The 18,925-nt window shown below is 40.2% G+C and overlaps 1 protein-coding gene across 23 annotated transcripts in view; it reads right to left on the bottom strand.

The window, feature by feature from the left end:
* DCDC1 (doublecortin domain containing 1) overlaps positions 1 to 18,925 on the bottom strand; it is a 482,774-nt gene that overhangs the window by 22,533 nt on the left and 441,316 nt on the right. For 20 of the 23 annotated variants that reach the window (XM_038563134.1, XM_038563146.1, XM_038563145.1 and 17 more), the window contains 2 exons: positions 17,237 to 17,346; positions 7 to 5,895 (listed from right to left, as the gene is read on the bottom strand). In XM_038563134.1, coding sequence (XP_038419062.1) covers positions 5,833 to 5,895; positions 17,237 to 17,346 — 173 coding nt within the window. In that variant the 3' untranslated portion in view covers positions 7 to 5,832. Of the gene's footprint in view, positions 1 to 6; positions 5,896 to 13,724; positions 16,482 to 17,236; positions 17,347 to 18,925 lie in introns of those variants that run through there. The other 3 variants (XM_038563135.1, XM_038563136.1, XM_038563152.1) reach the window with 3 other exon arrangements.

Raw genomic sequence — 18,925 nt, 5'->3', positions numbered from 1 at the left:
TTTTCATTTCCACTCCATTTTCCAAACCCTTTCTAGCATTTACCTCCCACATCTGGAATCAATCCTGACCAGAAGCAAAATGCTGAACGGTTGGGCTCCTCCCAGGGCTGCTTTTCTCCCGAGGAGTGACAAGAATATGTTGTGTATGAATTAGCCATTCTCTTCTAGAGGAAACTGCCACGGCAGAGGCAGCTTTCCTGCATTCTAATTTGCTCCCATACCCGCTCTGTCTTTACTTGTTTAAGCAAAATATTTAGTTTAACATTTGCAGTCATTAGAGCCTGAAAGCACCAAATTTTAAAACTAGATTTATTTGAGTTGTAAATTGTGAGAATCCTTTAAAAATACCTCAGCTCATTATCCTTTTATCTGTCTCTGTAGAAAAGATTTGAGACAGAGGCTTAAGAAAACATCTCTGACTTTCAAGTCTCCTGCTGCTGCCCTGACACTGTTGCTGTCTGTCCCATACCCACTCTAGAGAGAGAGAGAGAGAGAGAGAGAGAAACAACAACAACAAAAAACGGTCAGTTTGCCAATTACAAGGAATTCAATTTCAAGAGTGACTTAAACATTTGATTTTATGCTGTTTTTTTCCTTTTCTAGGTAGTCTGGAGGCCAACTTCATAGACCTGTAGAACTGCTTTCAGGGGACAAATGTCAGATCCTCACGAAGGAACAATAGTTAATTTAAATTTTTCTTTCTTTTTGGGGAAAGGAGGGTGGGACTGAATAGGAAAGGTGACCTCAGGAGACGAAATTCCAGACATCTTTCTCTGGGAATATCTTCATGGAAAAAAAAAATTAGTAATAATAAACACTGCTCTCTGACAGCCTCTAGGAGAGAGTATGTGTGTGTAGATGAAAAAAGTCCATCTCTTGATTAGGAAAACTACATTATTTTAGTAATACAGCACATATTAATTTCAAATAAACGATAGCTTTCTGTTTTGTAGTGCTAAGAGGAAGCACAGTAAGAAAACTCCCAAGATGTAGCCCTCAGCACCTGCAGGGAGATTATCTATGCTAATGAAGTGAAATATTTCTATGGCTAATAGAAAGTTACAAAACAGAAGAGAGAAGATAATGAAAGGCAATCAGGAAGCTAGAAGAGGCCATGATTTAAGACAGTGCATCTAGACATTTTATTCGGCTTTCTTTAAGGTCAATAATTGAACCATGAAAAGATTTTTAAACAGACTCAGTTGTAAACAATTTTGAAGTGCCTACCCTATGCCAGTCACCGTGCTAAGTGCACGCTCAACTGTATGGCATCCACTGTGCAACCTAGCACATGCGCTAGGCACGGTGGGGAATGCAAATGAACCACCAGACCTTTTTTACTCAATTGGGCCACGCAATGGTGAAACTCCTGAGAAAGCAAATCCAACCTCCGGATCCAGGGAACAAAAACAATGTGAACAGTAAGCTCTTTGAAAAGAAAACTGCTTCCCTATGGTAGAAAATAAGGGGGAAGGGGGCCCATGCAGGGAGCCCAGCAAGCAGGGAAGGTGGGCCCTAGGGAGTGTGATATTACACAGGAACATAATGGGGTTGACTGCATACTTGTCTAATTACTGGAGCTATTAAAATCTCTATAATTTAGATTCAGGCAAAAAAAAAAAAAAAAAACGGGCTTGTATAAATGCACACACATGCTCCTGATTGAATTTTATGAATCCACCCCTCTTGATTCTAAAAGGACACCATCCTGCTGTGTACATGTGGCTGCTAAACCTGAGTGACCTTCTCCCCCTGGCCCTGCCCCTGCCCCCCAGACTAGTGTACTCTGTTACTGTAATAAGCAGTTAGGTTAGATAAGGCGACGGGTGATGGGATCATCTGTGTTGAAGCCGAATTATAATGCCTCGGTCAACGGATTTAATCTAAACCAAATGCTTTGGGATTCTGTAAGCCCAGGGAACAGAAGAAAATATAAGTTTTATATTTGCCCAAGTTCAAACAGAGAGCAGACGGAGAGATTCCAGAAGCTCAGAGAGCGGTAGCAAAAAATATGTTGTTTCTCCTGTGTTCAATCAAAGGAATAAATAGGGTATACTTTGTTTGTGCTTCTTTTTTTTTCCTCTCTCTCTCCTGTGCATTTTGTTTTCTCTTGACACAAAGGAGGGTTAGCTATCTAATGCCAAACTGGACTTGATCAAACAAATACTTAGTAGGCACTCAATAAATAAATACTTCCCGAATGAGTGAATGGACAATGGTTAGTATAGGGCTTTAGTGCCCATGCTTTCAGCATTAGGCTTTGCTCTGCTCTTCCTTAGCTGTGAGACCTCAGGCAGTTTACTTGACATCAGTGCCTCAGTTTCCAGATCTGCAAAATGGAGCTAAAAATACTTTCGAGGACTAAACAGGTTAATAAATGCAAGGAACTAGCATAGTGCCTGATACATGGAGGGTAGCTTCCTAGCTAACATTTATTGCCTCTGGCAACTGTGTTCCTACCCATTGAACTACACTTCCCCTCTTGACAATCCTGGTGGCAATGGTGGGGGTGGTGGCAGTGATGACAATTTCCGGAGGCCCCAGGAGAGATAACATAACATTTCAAAAGATATCTCAAAATTTGTTACCCTCTGCCTCTGTCAGAAGCCAGTGTAACTAAAAGTTGAAAGGCTCCTGCTGAATGAGGTATTTCCATATTCAAGACACAGAGAGAATAGGTGAATTTCCCCAGATACACAGCTTGTTGAGGATAGCAGGATTAATTCCTTATTTACTAACTCCAAGTCTACTGTTTTTTCCCCAAACTCTTTAAGAGTGCTTCCCAAAGTGGCAAATTACAGTTATTATCCTCTGCAAGCAATATTTTTTATATCACCATTCACTTATTTATTCACTCAACAAATATGTTTTGACAACTATGTGCATTTAAATATCAATTTGTCCAGCTAGTTTCTATCCATCTACCCAGTGTTCTTTCCTTCATGACGCTTATCACCAGTTGTTATCCTACTTATTTTTTTGTTTCCCTTTTTTATTGACCGTGTGCCTTCATGGAGTCAGTAAGGTCTATGAGAGCTAAGACTCTGTCATTCAACATTATGGCTCCAGCCCCCAAAACAATGTTAGCATATCACAGAAATTCCATAAATATATTACCCAAATAAATGATGCCAATTTCCTTTAGATCTGGGTTATTCCTTGCTTTTCGAATCCTTGAGTAAACCACAATCATATAAAGGTATGTTATCAGCAGCTCTTTAAAATAACTTTGCTAACTTTCAACTGAAGCATCTGTCTCCCCATCCCCTATGGCAGATCAGAAGGTCCCTTCTCCCCAGTTGACATGGATGTCATGTGACCCCTTCCCTACTGGCTACAGGGCCGTTCTGAAATGCCTTAGGTTGTACACATGGATTAAAGACAGCTTGCAATTTTCATGCATTGAGGCCTAGGATGTGGTGTCTCTCCCTTCTAGCATCCAAACACTCCCCTGCTTCATTTCAGCATCAAAATCATACAAAATATTATACAAAATAAAATAGTTGATTTTGAATTCTAAGTCTCTTTCCTTCCCCTACAATAGTATAATGGCACTTACTTCTTTTATATCTGCAAGAGATCATATGCCTAATTTAAAGACTAGTCCTTTCTTCAGGGGGAAAAAAAAAGGAAAAATGTTTTTCAGTGCTTTATCTCATCTGATTCTAAAAACAACTTTTGGGGGTTGAAGGAAATATTAGTATTCTCATTTCGCTGTTGAGAAAACAGATATGTCCCATGGGTAGTAAGCAGCACAGCCAGGCTTGAAAGGCGGCTCCTCATTTGATATTCAACAAAGATTTAATGAGCACCTACTGTGTTCCAGGCACCGTGCTGGGCTCTGGGAACAAAGCAGAGGACAGACTGAGCAGCTCCAGCGGGTGTCTTGGCCTCCTAAACCCAGTCCGTTTCAAATCTGAGTGCTCCAGCCAAGGACAGTGACGTTAAGTCAGAATCCAATATATTTTTCAGATCAAAACTTAACAGTTTTTAAGGATGTTTGTAAATAATACCTCAAAGAGAGTTAAAAGGCACTTTAACATCATTTCTGAGTGAGAGTCCACTTAGTTTTGACTACATTAGCTGAAGTATAGTTGTAACATGACTTGGAATAAAATAATCAGGGAGTTATCTGCAGGTTTGGAAACATCACCATCTTCTATGTAAGTGCACTAAGAGTGCAGCAGTGGGGACACTGCGAGTTCCAGTCCAGGGTACCCTGTTCCTCTGCGGCCAGGCAGCAGTGATTTCCAGGCAGGCTCCAGACATCGAGGCCACTCCATCACTCCTCTCCAGAGTTTCTGCTCAGGGCTGCGAGGCCCGCCAGTGTTCCCTATTATTCTCCTGACAGACAAAAGAGAAACAGCATGTATTCCCTTCTGTCTCTAAGAGTAGCAAGTAAAATGGCTTTGTGATTGTAAGAAATGTCGACTTAATTAGCTTTTTTCTTCCAGGTAATAAGTGTTTTCTCCAAGGAATGCCCCAAATTAACAACGCTGAAGTTTATATTTCCTTCCCTTTACCCATTTAAGATCCATAGATGCAAAAATCGTACTCAAAGATGATAAGAAATCTTCATGGTGTATTGTTTTTGAATGTAACAAGATAACACTACCACAGTGAACGTTAGCATTTGCTTCATCTGATCTGTATTTTGAAATCTTCCATTGAGAGGTAGGGATCCTATATCCCCTAAACCTTAAAGATGATCGAAATCAGAAATATCTTCCCTTATATCAGAAGTTCTTTACATGAAATTTCGCAGATGTTTTGCAGGTAGGTCTGAGAACTCCATGAAATCATATGAAAAAAAAAAAGTTTTGTTTTGTATGTGCATTTTGTAAGTTTACGGCTTTTTAAGAAAATCCTCAGAGGTAGTAATATGGACCAAAACAGTTTGAGAACTCCTTTGCAAAGTCTACTGAGGTTTTAAATGTTGTCAATTTGTATATAAGTAATTTCACATCATTTTAAGATTGTTTTCGGGGCATCTGGCTGGCTCAGTCGATAGAGCATATGACTTTTGATCTCGGGGTTGTGAATTCAAGCCCCACACTAGGTGTAGAAATTATTTAAGAATGAAATCTTTTTTAAAAAAGATGTATTTTTCAAATTTGTATTTTAACCCAAAATGTATAATCATCAAAGATATGCTTTAAGAATATAAGATGCCATCACATTTATTTCATTTGTGCAATTTTGAGAAGTGTTTCTTGCCTCTGAAAAGCAGAAAGGACTATCCAACTATAATTCGGTTTAATTTGACTCTGAGGATGTAGCTCCTGAACAGCTGACTGAAATGAAATTCTATAAAGCAGATCCTCTATTCCCACTGTACTGTCGTAACTTCAGTTTGTGGTCCAGCACAAGAGTGGGAGATGGCTGCACCCCACCTCCCCATAACATTGCTCTGGCAGTGGGACTGCTGGGCATTATTGCTGAGTCCTTGTGGGCAGAGCCTTGTCCCAAGTAAATAAAAAACAAGGGTCTCTACACTCCAGGCACTTTCCATCTAGTTGGGGAGACAAAACATGTGTCCAATATGTTATGCAACTTTTTCCAACAGGTCTCTCTATAGACTGGAAAAACTAGACCATATATTCAAGATTTTACTAGAATATAAAGTCTCTGGCTAATGCTGCCTTTGATTATGATATGTCCTCTTATTACTTTGTAGATAATTTGTAGCTGATTTATCAGCGTTGGTAATTCTTCAAAATCAGTGAAAAATCCAGTTATTTTGAAAGATAAATGTTAGGACTACTTTTCTAAGTGAACCACACAAATTTCTTTTGTAGAAGAGGATTTTCCTAAATTCGAGTCTTCAACATTCTAAATAATTGACCTTTCCATCATAGTCTTCTGTTTACAAATAGGTGAAGAAAGTTTTCTTTCCTATAAGATAGAAAAACAGAAATATATATATATATATATATGTATACATACATACACTTATTTATATACACAGACATATATATATATGAAGTTCAGTAGAAGTTGCTATCTTGAAAATATTTATCAGAATAGGTACATTAAAACTTGATAAGGTTTGTAAAATTTATAGAGGCATTCCCTTCAAGGCCTGATGTGAGTTATGAAATCTAATTTTGTTTTCATAGCTCTGTGATAAAATTTTATCAATGTTATAAAAAGGGGTCTTTACTAAGACTGACCGGAAATCTGAACTATCTGGCCAGGCAATAAAAACACATTCCTTAGCTGCAAAGTGTCAGACAAGCAAGGTGTAACTGAAATTGATCGATAAGTCTTCCTTTTACAGTTGAGTGCATTCACTTTACCTCATAGGATAATAGTTTTTTTTTTAATGGTTTTTCCATTAATATCAGACTTCAATGTTAGTAAGAAACAAGAAAGACATAAAAGGGAGAGAGACATGCCATCAAGAAAGAATGTTGCAGTCTTTAATGGTAGAGCACTTGAGCTCAGAGGAAGTGCTTGTGTGGGTGAGGGGTGGGACTTTTGTTTCAGACTGTTATGGGTTGAATTGTGTCCCCTTCCCCCCCAAATTCATATATCAAAGTCCTAGCCCTCAGTATCTCAGAATGTGTTGTTATTTGGAAATATGGTCTTTGCAGATGTATTTAAGATGAGGTCATAGTGGGTAGGGTGGACCCCTAAACCAATATGGCTGATGTCTTTATAAGGGAGGGATATTTGGTCACAGGCACACAGGGAGAATGTCATGTGAAGATGAAGGCAGAGATTGGGGTCATGATTGTACAAGCCAAGAAACAGCAAAGATTGTCTGGAAACCACCAAACAGATCATTCCGTTATATCCTAGAGAGGGAACCAAATCTACTGCCAGCTTGATCTTGGACTTCTAGCTTCTAGAATTAGTTGTTATGGTAGTACTAGCAACTAATACATGGGTGAATAGAGCCACTGAGGTAGAGAAGTAAGACCCCAGATGACTTGTGTCCTGAAGAGTAGGTGATGGCGACTCTCATGCAAATGGCAGTGCCCCTCCCACTGTAGGTTGGTCATCCAGACGTAGTTCACTTTGCCTAACTCAGGTGTCATCAGGAAAATCTTCCAAACAGGCAGTGACTAAACCACGACTCCCTTGAAGGCATTCAGTAATCTCACTTTCAGAATTACTGATACCAGTAACCTGAAATTTTTACAAGCTTTGAGATTCAAATCCGAAGCTTTGTCACTTAGAGGCTGGTGACTTTTTAAAATTGTATTTGTTACTATTTTTTAAATTTAATTCCAATATTGCTATCATACATTGTTATTTTAGTTTTGGGTGTACAATATAGTGACTCAACAATTCCATACATTACTCAGTGCCCATGACAACAAGTGAACTCTTAATCCCTGTCACCTGTCTCACCCATCCCCCCGCCAGCTCTGGGCAAGATATTTCACCTCTTAGATGCTCAGCTTCCTCATAAATAAATACAAAAGTAGAAGGAGAAAAAATATCTACTTCCAAGAGTGGTTATGAATATGGAATGAAACAGATGACAACAACAGTGTGAAAGTCCAACATGGTACCTGGCATGTATAGACATTCTATCAGCATTAGTGCTCTTCCCCTTAAACATTTATGATCTTACTGATCTGTATACCAAATACGAAATGACTTGCCCAACAGTGCAGGAGGCAAGGCTCAGTTCAGGTGTTTGGAAGGACGTTCAACGATCCTTCCCTGGAAGGAACCACCTCCAGTCCTTGGCCACCACTATGTTGTGCGAGGATCTCCCTCTGTTGCTTTGGTGAAATTAGTACTGGGCTTCTAAGGGTGAAGATGATCTGGATGCAGGTCCTAGTGAATACCTGTAACAAGGCTTTGCCAAGCAGATGGATAGGTTTCTTGGGGTCAGCTGGGATTCTGGCTGTAGCAACTCTTGTTGCCCAGTTGTATCTCACAACTGAATTGGAATCAGATTTTTGAAGTTGGGTGGAACTTTAGAGATGCAAGAGTCTACCTTCTTTATTTTATAGAAGAGGTAGCAGCAGTTCAGATGGGCGCTTGGCCAGTTAGCATGGAACTGAATGGTCTTATGAGCCACAGTCTAATGTTCCTTCCATTCTTTTGTGTCCCCAGTAATAACAATGTTACCCCAGGAATGGAAGAACCAGGATAGATCTAAGGCTATGTAAAATATTCTCAGAATAAACATTTACCATTAAAGAGAAATGTGGCTTTAGGGGAATCAAGGTCCTTCCTAGCTCTGTCATGCTTAGGCCAAGACAAGATGAAAGCAGATTTCAAAATGGTGCTGCAACTGCCATTTGGTAAAGGGGTTAGGGCACATCAGTGCTTTTTAGTACCTACTCAGGAGGAAGTGAAGTTTGTTATCTCAGCTCCCATCACCTAGCTGCCCCTGAAGGAGCCCATAGCAGTTTCAGAATGGGCAGAGGAGGAGAGTGAGTGACCCTTGTTTGGAAATCTCCTAAACTGGCTGACTCCCATTTACATGCTGTTTCTGGCAAGAGAGATCAGCCTGGGCCACTTCTATGTCACTGAGTAAATATGCTGGAAATTATTACTATTTCAGACAAATGTTTAACTATTCTCAGATTATCTATGACACCACAGGCCAAAGTCACAGCAATCTAACCGAAGAGTGAGTTTACTTTACTTTGTGATTTATGGAATGAGAATTCTAGGTGCTCTGTGGGACTAATTTAATACGAAACATTCAGATGTCTGTCCTATAATGCCATTCATCTTTCCTTAGCCTGCCCGCACCGGGGGGCATGTGGTTCAGAGAGCAGGCTCTCCCTTCTCAGCCACAAATCATCACACTTGTGAAAGGGGGTGACATGTCTTCCCTTCCAAACCGGGCTGCCTGCAGCAGAGGCAGTTGAGCAGTTAAGGGTTCATTTGGGCACTGATGGGAGAAGAGTGTTTTCTACTCCATTAGACTTTAGGAGCATTTTGAAAGTTACGGATGGCAAAGAAGGGATCTTGATCAACCTTGTTTTGGTTTGCCTTGTAATGAAGGAAATTTAGGCAGGCTATACTGTCTTAACAAGTACAAGACATGTTTTATAAGAAGTTTATGTGGTATTTTATGGATTGATGAGATAATGCATGTCTTAGCTCGGGTTGCTACAAGTACCATAGGCTTACAAACAATAGAAACTGGTTTCTCACAGGTCTGAAACCTGGATGTCCGAGATCAGCATGGTCATGTTCTGATGAGAGCCCTCTTCTGGGTTGCGTACTACTGGCTTCTCATTGTATCCTCACAGGGCAGAGAGCAGAGCAGATGAAGGAAACTCTCCAGTGACTCTTATAAGGGCACTAATTCCATTCACGAGGACTCCATCCTTATGACCTCATCTGCTCCTAATTTCCTCCTAATACCATCACATTGGGGTACGGGGTTTCAACACATAATCTTTGGGGGGATACTCAGTCCAAAACAGTGCATGTGAAGAGCAGAGGGTTTTACAAAAAGTAAAACTCTGATTCAATGTGTATATTAAAAAGCAGGTTTTTAACCAATCAGTTACTTTAAATCTTACATTCATTCAACAAATATTCATTAATGCCTGTTCTATAGCAAAGAATATTCAGGCACTTGGAATATAGTTGTGAACAAGCCGGGCTTACTATCAAGGAGCTTAGAGACCAGTGGGAGAAAAAAATACATCAACAGTGATAAGTGACATGCAAAAGGGGCAAAAGAGGCACGTGGAAGGAAGCTTCAAATAAAGATGGGTGTGGGGAGTGGCCAAGGACAATTTCCCGAGAAAACTATAGGAGAAGAATGTGCAAAAGTATAGAAATAAGAGAACACATGATTTGGGGGGAACTGAGGGAATGTCTAGGATGAGTAGGGTGCAGATCTCTGTGAGCAAGGAGGGAGAAAATAGAGTCTGGACAGCTCCAGACACAATATTCCCAAGGGTGTTGGGTTTGCTCTTTATTTTAATGACAAAGGCAGGGGACGGAGGGCACTGCTGAAAGATTTTAAGCAAGAGAGTAACATGACATGATTTTCATTCTCAAAAAATCATCCTGGCTACAACTGGGATAAAAAAAATGAAGAGGAAGAAGGCTGGGGTTGTACAATGGCTAGTTAAAAACCCTTCAGGATCATCCATGTGAGCAACGCCTGCAGTAAGATAGTGTAAGTAAGCAACTTCAAAAGACTTAAAAATCCACAAATGAATCCATTCTTTCTTCACAACAACAGTTGGAAATTGGTGCAGTGAAAATTGCCCTTTGTTGTTGAGTCTTTTCCTGAGCCAGGATCTGGGGTGCAGGGTGCTGTTGATACTTTCACTTGCAGCTGCTGCCCTCTGCTTCACTGCTGGAGAGAACTCCTCCCTGAGAAGCCTCTTAAGTCACAGCTTTAGCTCCACCTATAGTTGTGGTCCCACATCAACTTTGTCATGGGAACTGGGCATTATCTAACAGATAATACTACTCCATAGGTGTTCTGGAGCATAACAAGGATTTATGACTCAAACACAGCAGACCACTGTCAAGTCCACTGAACAGAACTCACATTTCAACATTGAGAAAGTTGTTAGCCAGGTTTGCCTTGCAGAGGGGGAGGGAGAGGAAAAGGGGGAATAAAAATTAAAATCCACTATGGAATTCAGCCTATCAAAATGACTGCATGAAACAAGAGTCATGGAAAGGTCTGATAAAGGTTTGGTATTCTGAGTTGATTTGGAAAAATTGTGTGGATGCCACAGTGCCTTGAGTTTTGGATGCCAGGATATCCCTGCAAGATCTACATCCTCAGACAGACTTGGTTGTATTAGGAAGTGTAACTTGGAGTTCAACTGGTATCCATCCTGATATTGTAACCAAAGTCACAGATTCCAACCTTAAGTTTGTGTTGCCTATATAGCAAAGATCTCCCCATCAAGGCCAAGTTTGAGGGTGTACCCAAGAGCAAGCCTCTCAGTGACAAAAGAGAAATAGTGACAGCCTAGATAATTCCATTGTTATTTCATCCCTCAGTGGTGAAGAGAGAAAAGGACCAAAACAATGGCAGAACTATGGTCTATACGAAAAATGCCTTGGAGCCCTGAATGGCAGCCATGTCCACTGTTCTCTGAGGAAACCAACCCACATGGCTGCTTCAACAGGCAAGTTGTGCTTCATATCAGTGATCCCTGACATCCTAATCGAAAGCAATGAGTTAAAGGCTGACCTGCAGCCATTCAGTCTTCTATTAGAAGACACAAAGAAAGTAACTTAGATGGTAGAGTGGCCCTGGAAACAAAAGAAATATGAAGTGAAGGCAGGAAGCAGAAACCAAGAAGCAGAGTTGAGCGTCTGCCTTCAGCTCAGGGCGTGATCCCGGGGTCTAGGATGGAGTCCTGCATCGGGCTCCTTGCAGGGAGCCTGCTTCTCCCTCTGCCTGGGTCTCTGCCCCTCTCTGTCTCTCATGAATAAATAAATATTTTTTTAAAAAGAAAAAAGAAAAAAAAAAAAAAAAAGAAACCATGAAGCAGCAGAGGCCCTGAACAGACAAGTGTACAGCAGAAGAGCCTGTGGAGAAGTAGAAAATTCACAGCAGAAGCAAGAAGCACCAAGAAACAACTAACTCAAGAGCAGGAATATCAGACTACTGGGTGGCCATTTGGACAAAGATAGGCCAGGCATCTTAAACAGAGACCCCCATGAGGTTTGTGTGCTGGCTTCCTGGGCATTCTCACTTCCTTGATTATCCTCCCAACAAATCTCCATCACCAGAGGTAAATCGAGTATGTTTCTATAACTTGTAATCTGAGTGAGCTTAATTTAATACACAAGATCTAATCCAGCTTTCATGTTAGTTCCCTTTAACGGTTTCCCACTGCACTCAGAAAAGAAAAATCCAAACTCCTTAGCATGATCAGAAGGACCTCCACAATTTCATGCCCACCCCTCCCACCTCACCTTATGGCTATTGATCCAACATTCTAGGCCTCTACACTATCCAAATAGCCACACACCTTTGCATGCCCAGCACCTAGAATAGAACAGAGAGTGCCTGACTGTGTGTGTGTGTATTTGTGTGTGTATATATATATATTTGTGTGTATATATGTGTATATATATATATATATATATATATGTTTGTTCTTCAAAGAACTAATTTTGTTTGTATTTTCTGACTCTTAAAGAAAGTGTCTGCCTCCCAACCTACATGGATTTCATTTAGGGAGCAAGAGAACTGTCTTGGAAATTAATTTTTCTAAGAGCACTTGTTATTGAACTGAAATAATATCCTGTGGAATTTCACACTCTTAGATGAGCCTGCCAGGGATGTGGGTGGCTCAGGCTTCCATGTTAACTAGACAGAGCAGTCATAAAGAGTTTTGGCCTCCCTTCCTAGCAAGCAGCTCCTTCAGTGGGGAAAGGGTCACTTTGGCAAATAGGACCCCATCCTTGATCTAAAGTACTCTCTCTTTGAATATTTAAAAATGACGAGAAAACTCTTAAGAAGCTTGCTATTTTTCCCCACCCTCAAAATTACTCTGCTGCTTGATATACGCACCATAGCCTTGACATTCCTATGACCTTTAAAATAGCAAGATGTTATCAGTACTGAAGGGAGCTTAATTAACATGGGAAGCTCCATACCTCAGACTCACTTATTTTGCTTCCAATGTCTGGGTCCTGATTACAATCTCCGGGTGGTTGGTCTTGACCCAAGAACATTTCCATTATTTCTTAAGGAAACAGTGATAAGAGAACATGAGGACATTCAGACTCGAGCCCTCACACGCACACTCAAGTGCTTCTTTGCCTTCATGCTCCAGTGTTCTTGAAACTGGTCCTTAACACCTGAGCCATGCCCAGCTGACAGTCACAAAATTCCTGGCTGAGTTCCTCTGAGCATGGTCAGCTAACCACTCTCCATCCCTAGGGCTTATTAAATGCAAACTGCCTGACTCACCTTGGGCATAAAGAATAAGAATGTCTCTGATCAGCCTGGGACTGGGTTTTATCAAGCTCCTCAGAGGATCCTTGTGTACATGAAACTTTGAGAACCATACTAAGGAAGCAACCCTGCTGATCCACAAATTGCTCCAGAAAGGATTGTTTTTAAAATAAAAGATGGAATTTAAAGACCCTTAGAAGAGAAAAGCAGGATAGACTGAGAAGAACAACAGGCAAGGGGAGAGAAGAAAGGAAGGAAGAGGGGAAAGAGGTAGAAATGAAGAGAGAGATATAATCTGATCTCATACTTTGGGGGCACCGATCCTAGCAGTTCTGGGATATTCCCTCCTCTCCTCCATTCCGGTCCAACACGGTCAGTGCAGTTCTTTACAGAGACTATGCCTTTGGGAAATGTCCTACAAAATACTGCTTCTGGTGGGATGTAGGGTCTGACAGCCCAACTGCTTCAGTTGGTTTGACAGAGGTGACATCTTGAGAGTCCACACCGTGGCGAAAATTCCTGTATTCATTCCCAGGTTCGAAACTTCTAGGACTGAAGAGCCAGGACCTATTGGATCCAGTGGTTGTCTGAACCTTATATCTACCCTTAAAGTGGCACAGGAATACAGCAAGCAATGAATTATAAAACATCCAATTCAGAATCACCATTTTTTTTTTTTAAATGTTTATTTATTTATGATAGTCACAGAGAGAGAAAGAGAGAGAGGCAGAAACACAGGCAGAGGGGAAAGCAGGCTCCATGCACCAGGAGCCCGACGTGGGATTCGATCCCGGGTCTTCAGGATCGCGCCCTGGGCCAAAGGCAGGCACCAAACCCCTGCGCCACCCAGGGATCCCCAGAATCACCATTTTACTTAGATAAATATAAATATAATTTCTTGTCTTCTTTTTTCTCCCTCCCCCAACCCAGTTGCACCATAGGCATAAGCACTTCCTCTTCCCTCATCTATTTCTATTTGCACATATGGCACAGGGTGACAGCCTATTGATGGTAGCTTCATATTACAGACTCACAGAATTAGAAAATACTGTAGCTGGCAGCAGGCACCCACTGTACAGCCACGTTACACAGTCCAACCATTTACCTTCATCAGCACTTCCCTCAGTGGTGGTCTTTGTTGATCTTCTTTGCAGTTACTTATGGCCAAGCAGCCCCGAACCATGCCATTGATGCAAAATTTTAGTTTATTGCATTGAAAACAAACAAAACTGCTGCTCTTTCTGCTTACTTAGCCTTAGGAGGCGCTTGAGATGCGCTCAGAGACAAAAGGGGACTGGGACCATTGGTTTAATAAAAGCAGCTGAGGATCACCAATGGGTCCAAATGCCATTTAATTGAGGACATTTGCATCTGATTTGTGATGACCTGGAATAACACAGATCTGTGGGTTTTGATCACTCTCTTCCAAATGATGCCAGAAAAAAACTGCTGCCTCGGTGAATCACAAATCTCAATGACACTCAGCACACCTGGGCTATTATTAAAGATTAGCTCATAAACACAGCAATAGCCACTAGCCACAATTTCTAAGTGATTCTTCTGTAAAGAGAACAAATTTACCTTTCCCTTTTTGTTGTTTTTTTGCTTTGTTTCCTTAATCCATAAAAAAATTTAGTTACCATGAGCAATCAAAACAGAAATGGAAATTCAAGGCCCTTGCTCTGTAAGACTACCTTTACATTTTGAATCATTACTAATAAGTCCTGGTTTGCAAAACTGACATAAGTACCCAGATAAATGCTTCTTATTTGTAGAACGCTGTCAATCAATCTCAAAATGTCTTTCAAACTTTCAGGCATGTTACTTTTAGTCAGCTGGCTTAGAAACATGCAGCGTCACCCCAACACTTCATCAGGCAACACAAGCTAGAGACGGGCCAGAAACATCCAGAAAAGTCCTCCTGAGGACAATCACAGATGCTGGTACACTGTTGATTAACATCTGGATCACCTTAAGGGTGTTTGTGAACCAGCAGGAAATAAATTTCTGGAGAAGGCCATGGACTTGAGGATGGTTGTTTTAGTATTTAATAAGAAATGGTTTCCAGTTGATAGGAAAATATTGAAATGTGACTTATATATACGAAGCTGATTCAAATTTGATAAACATGTCCCCGAAGGAAATTACTAGGTTTATTAAAAGCCTGGGGAGGCTGGACAGAATTGCAATAGCCTTATCCTGTAGTCCTTGCTGAGGTGGAGTAACTGCTCCCCAGTCCACCTTGCAACCGACCAAGGAGGAGGGTCAATAATAAGGAAAGAGCAGGGCTGCTCTTGGTCTGAGTTAAAAGTGGCTATGAACTGCCGAGATACCCCGTGCAAGCCGTCGTCCACGAAGTAAGTGTTGCTGTCTTGCTGGTAAAATGTGATGTGTTGATGACTGTTATATTACATCTAAAATCCCATTTACTAGTAATAGAAAAGTTCAGTTCAGAGTTTTGCCTTATGTCTCCTGGTGCTTGACAGAGCGTTGTGTGATATTGCCAATTTTCGCTTCAGGCGTATTCACATGCAACAGTGAAGACTTCACAAGAATTTGCACATTTGATCCAGGGTGAAATTATGCCATTTTCATAGCAAATCAACTTTTCTTTGGCAGCAAAATGATAGGTACTTTTGCACCTAGAGAAATCCCTTTGTTTTCAAGGAATTTTGAAAAAATAAAAAACAAAAAGTTCTTTGTCTACAGGGACTGTGATCCAGTCAGTCTGAGCAGAGGCCCAGCAGGTTAAGAATTCTGTTGTCCTGCTTTCTGACCTGGAACACGTTCCTTAACATTTCTTATTCTGACTTTCGAAAGAAAGAAAGAAAGAAAGAAAGAAAGAAAGAAAGAAAGAAAGAAAGAAAGAAAAATGGGAGTCGCACACAATCTTTTTCTCCTCTGTGTTACAAGGCTGTTCTGGGATGCCTTCACATCTCTAATATCGTGCAACAGTGTCTGCAAAAGGGCAAATTGCTGCAGATATAACATGTGAGATTTCACCTCAGTGTGTTCTCCTTTTAGCGGTGTTGGGAGCAGCAGGAATTTATTCATGCAGTCCTACTGATTTGCAGACTGGGAGTAAATACTAGGCTTTTTGCAGCGACTACCAAGAGCCCCCCTTCAGTAGACATGATCTACTGCATCACATTAAAGTGGTGGATTGAGGAGAGAGCCAGCTGAGCCATTCTGTACACACCTAACCAGGTTGCAATTTATATTCAGACAGAGCTGTGAGTGGCTTTCAGAGGAAGAGAGAGAAGAACATTTGTCTCGAAATTTTCTAACAGGACCGGAAACCAAACTCTGCTTTGTCACTGCTATTTAAAATAATAATAATAAAAAAAGATTCTTTCTCCATTGCAGGAAGAAATTAACAGATAAGTAGGAAGTTTTCCTCTTCCTATAGCATTGCTTCCTAAGATCACTAAGGATTTCCCTTGATTCCTTACATGAATTTTCTTTTTAACAGTTCGTGTATCCTTTTCCTACATTCTGTATTTGAAGACACAGTCTATGACTTCTGGTTACTGAGCTTAGTCTGGAATTACCCAGCTTCACTTTTGTGAAACATTGCTGCATTGCTCCTAGAGGCCAAAATGAAGGGAAGCTGGAAGAAGAAAGATTGATTCATGTAGTATTCAGTGGCCACCAGCCATTTCATTTTTAATCAGTAAATGCAGGATTTTTAACATGGAGGTTTGGAAAATATGGTGGCTGAACCAGAAAAATGTCAGTTTGGGTCAAGTTTGGTGTTAGGTGGTCAAACAATCCATTTTATTATTGAATTATATATATATATATATATATATATATGTATGTATGCACACAGACATACATACTACTTGACCCCACTAAATTATATATGTAAATACACACAATGAATTTATTGACCCAACTAGATTACTTATATAAATATAAAATGTATTTATAATAAATAAATATAAATTATATATGTGTGTATGTGGGCATGTGGATGGGTGTGTGTGTGTGTATATATGGATATATATGGATATATATATGGATATGTATATATATAATATTACTTGACTCCACTAAATTATTTTTCAATAATAACAGTAGTTTCCTGTTTTTGTCTGGAAGAAAATACATCTAAGATCATTATTTTACTGGCATTATTTTGTCTAGCTTTGTTGTGTTTCCAGGAACATATTTCAGGCATCAAATGCCATTCTATGTAAGATGTGGAGGGTAATAACTTTTTTAAAAGATACTATACAAAATTAAAAAGGATGAATAATTGTCATATCGTAGCAAGCATACGAGTGTATACACATAGGTTACCCCAGCAAAATACAGCACAAAAGACCATGGCTCTCGTAGAAGTTAACTGTGTATATGTACCGGAAATTGCAGCTTGTCAGGTTGTGACACCACAATGTTTGTGGCTTCAGGGCCCTGCTGCCTTCGGATTCTGGCATAATTTGCTCTGACCTCCGTCAGTTGCTTTAACTCTGTTAAAAAGATTATTTTGAAAGACATGTCAATATATTTATAGAAAGTAATTAAAAGTCCAAGACGATGAAAATTCAAAGATCCCTCAGAAATCCTTGAATCCCATGCTGGACTCTTTCATTACACACTTGACTTGCTTATCACATCAGAAACGTGTTAACATTCTTTGGATTTCTACAGAATGGCAGTTCTGGAGAGGGCTTCTTTCCAAAGCCTGAATTGGAGGCTAACCTGGGAGTGGTCTAGAAATGGAACCCACTGTAAAGACGGTAAACACAGCAGTTAGAACAGGGTTCCAATTCGGTGACAAACAGCATAAAGCACTCTTTTAATTTTGTTGGGGGTTTGTGTGAAAGAAACCATTCTAACAGCATCTTATTTGTTTTGCCAAAAGACATCCATTTTTCAAAAACCCAGTGTGATTCTTTGATGACTAACTTTCACATGCTAAATGTTTGTATGCTATAGTACATAAAATAAATTATTATAGAGTGGTTGGTTTTGTAACTCTCAGGCTACCTTATTTTCTACCACACAGTTAAGCTAGTAGGTCACAGCACAATTTTAAGTGGAATGATCACTTCAGTGTCCCTTCATAAATGTGTGTGTGTGTGTGTGTACGTGTGTCTGCTAGCAACATTTCTCTCTTCTTTTTAAAAACATTCTGAATATTCAGATTGCTACTTAGTGACTATTTCTAACTTAATTATTTCAGGAAAAACAATAAATGGCAACTCATATAGTAAAATAAGTTTCTGGAGAACAACTTAATTAAACTCTTCTATCAACTGGATTTCCTGGAACACATATCACCCATGGCAAAGAATTAGGAAAAACCACTAACCTTTTCACCATGAAGGTAACATGGGAACCTACTTCCAGAGGAAAAGAATCAACTTTCACATCAGAGTCATCCATGTGGTTACAGAATTGAAGGTGTAAAAATAAATGTTTGTCTACACAGCCTTGTCCAAGGTCACAGAGCTCACATGGAGCAAAATGGTAGGGAAAGTAACATTTGCATTTCCTGTTTTCTCTCTATGCTTCAATTTTTATTGGTAACAAGCTTGCTCCTGGGAAGGGGGCCTGCATTTCTCTCTGTGTTTTGGGTACCCCTGTGGCCAGTTGCCTGAAGCATATTTAGCTCTATTTATCAGAAAGGCTCAATGAATGCGGTGAGGCCAGGAGGGTAGGGGACAGGCAACAGAAGACCATCCCAAGAGAATGAAACATTAAGCATAAACAACAAAGAAACTGGATTACTGCACCACTTGGTTGTTTACTATTCAAATGTACTGTAATATTTCAAGTGTGTTCATATGCCTGATTAGATTGAAAACTCCTTGGGGAAGGAAACTTGGCTTATATTTCTTTTATAGGGCTACATAGTTTGGGAACACAGGAAACTGTCGACTAATACTCACTAATGATCAAAACCCTATCATTGGTGTGTCCTTCTAAGTAACCCTATAATGAGGATCACCAAGAGCTGGGGTGAGGGGTAATGGTGAATGATGAGGACAACAGTGTACAAATACAAAGATTAGAGCCTCTTCCCGATGTAGGATGGCATTGGAA

This window comes from Canis lupus, chromosome 18, assembly GCF_011100685.1.
Source record: "Canis lupus familiaris isolate Mischka breed German Shepherd chromosome 18, alternate assembly UU_Cfam_GSD_1.0, whole genome shotgun sequence".
NCBI classification, from domain to species: domain Eukaryota; kingdom Metazoa; phylum Chordata; class Mammalia; order Carnivora; family Canidae; genus Canis; species Canis lupus.
This window is presented reverse-complemented; position numbering and strand designations above follow the sequence as displayed.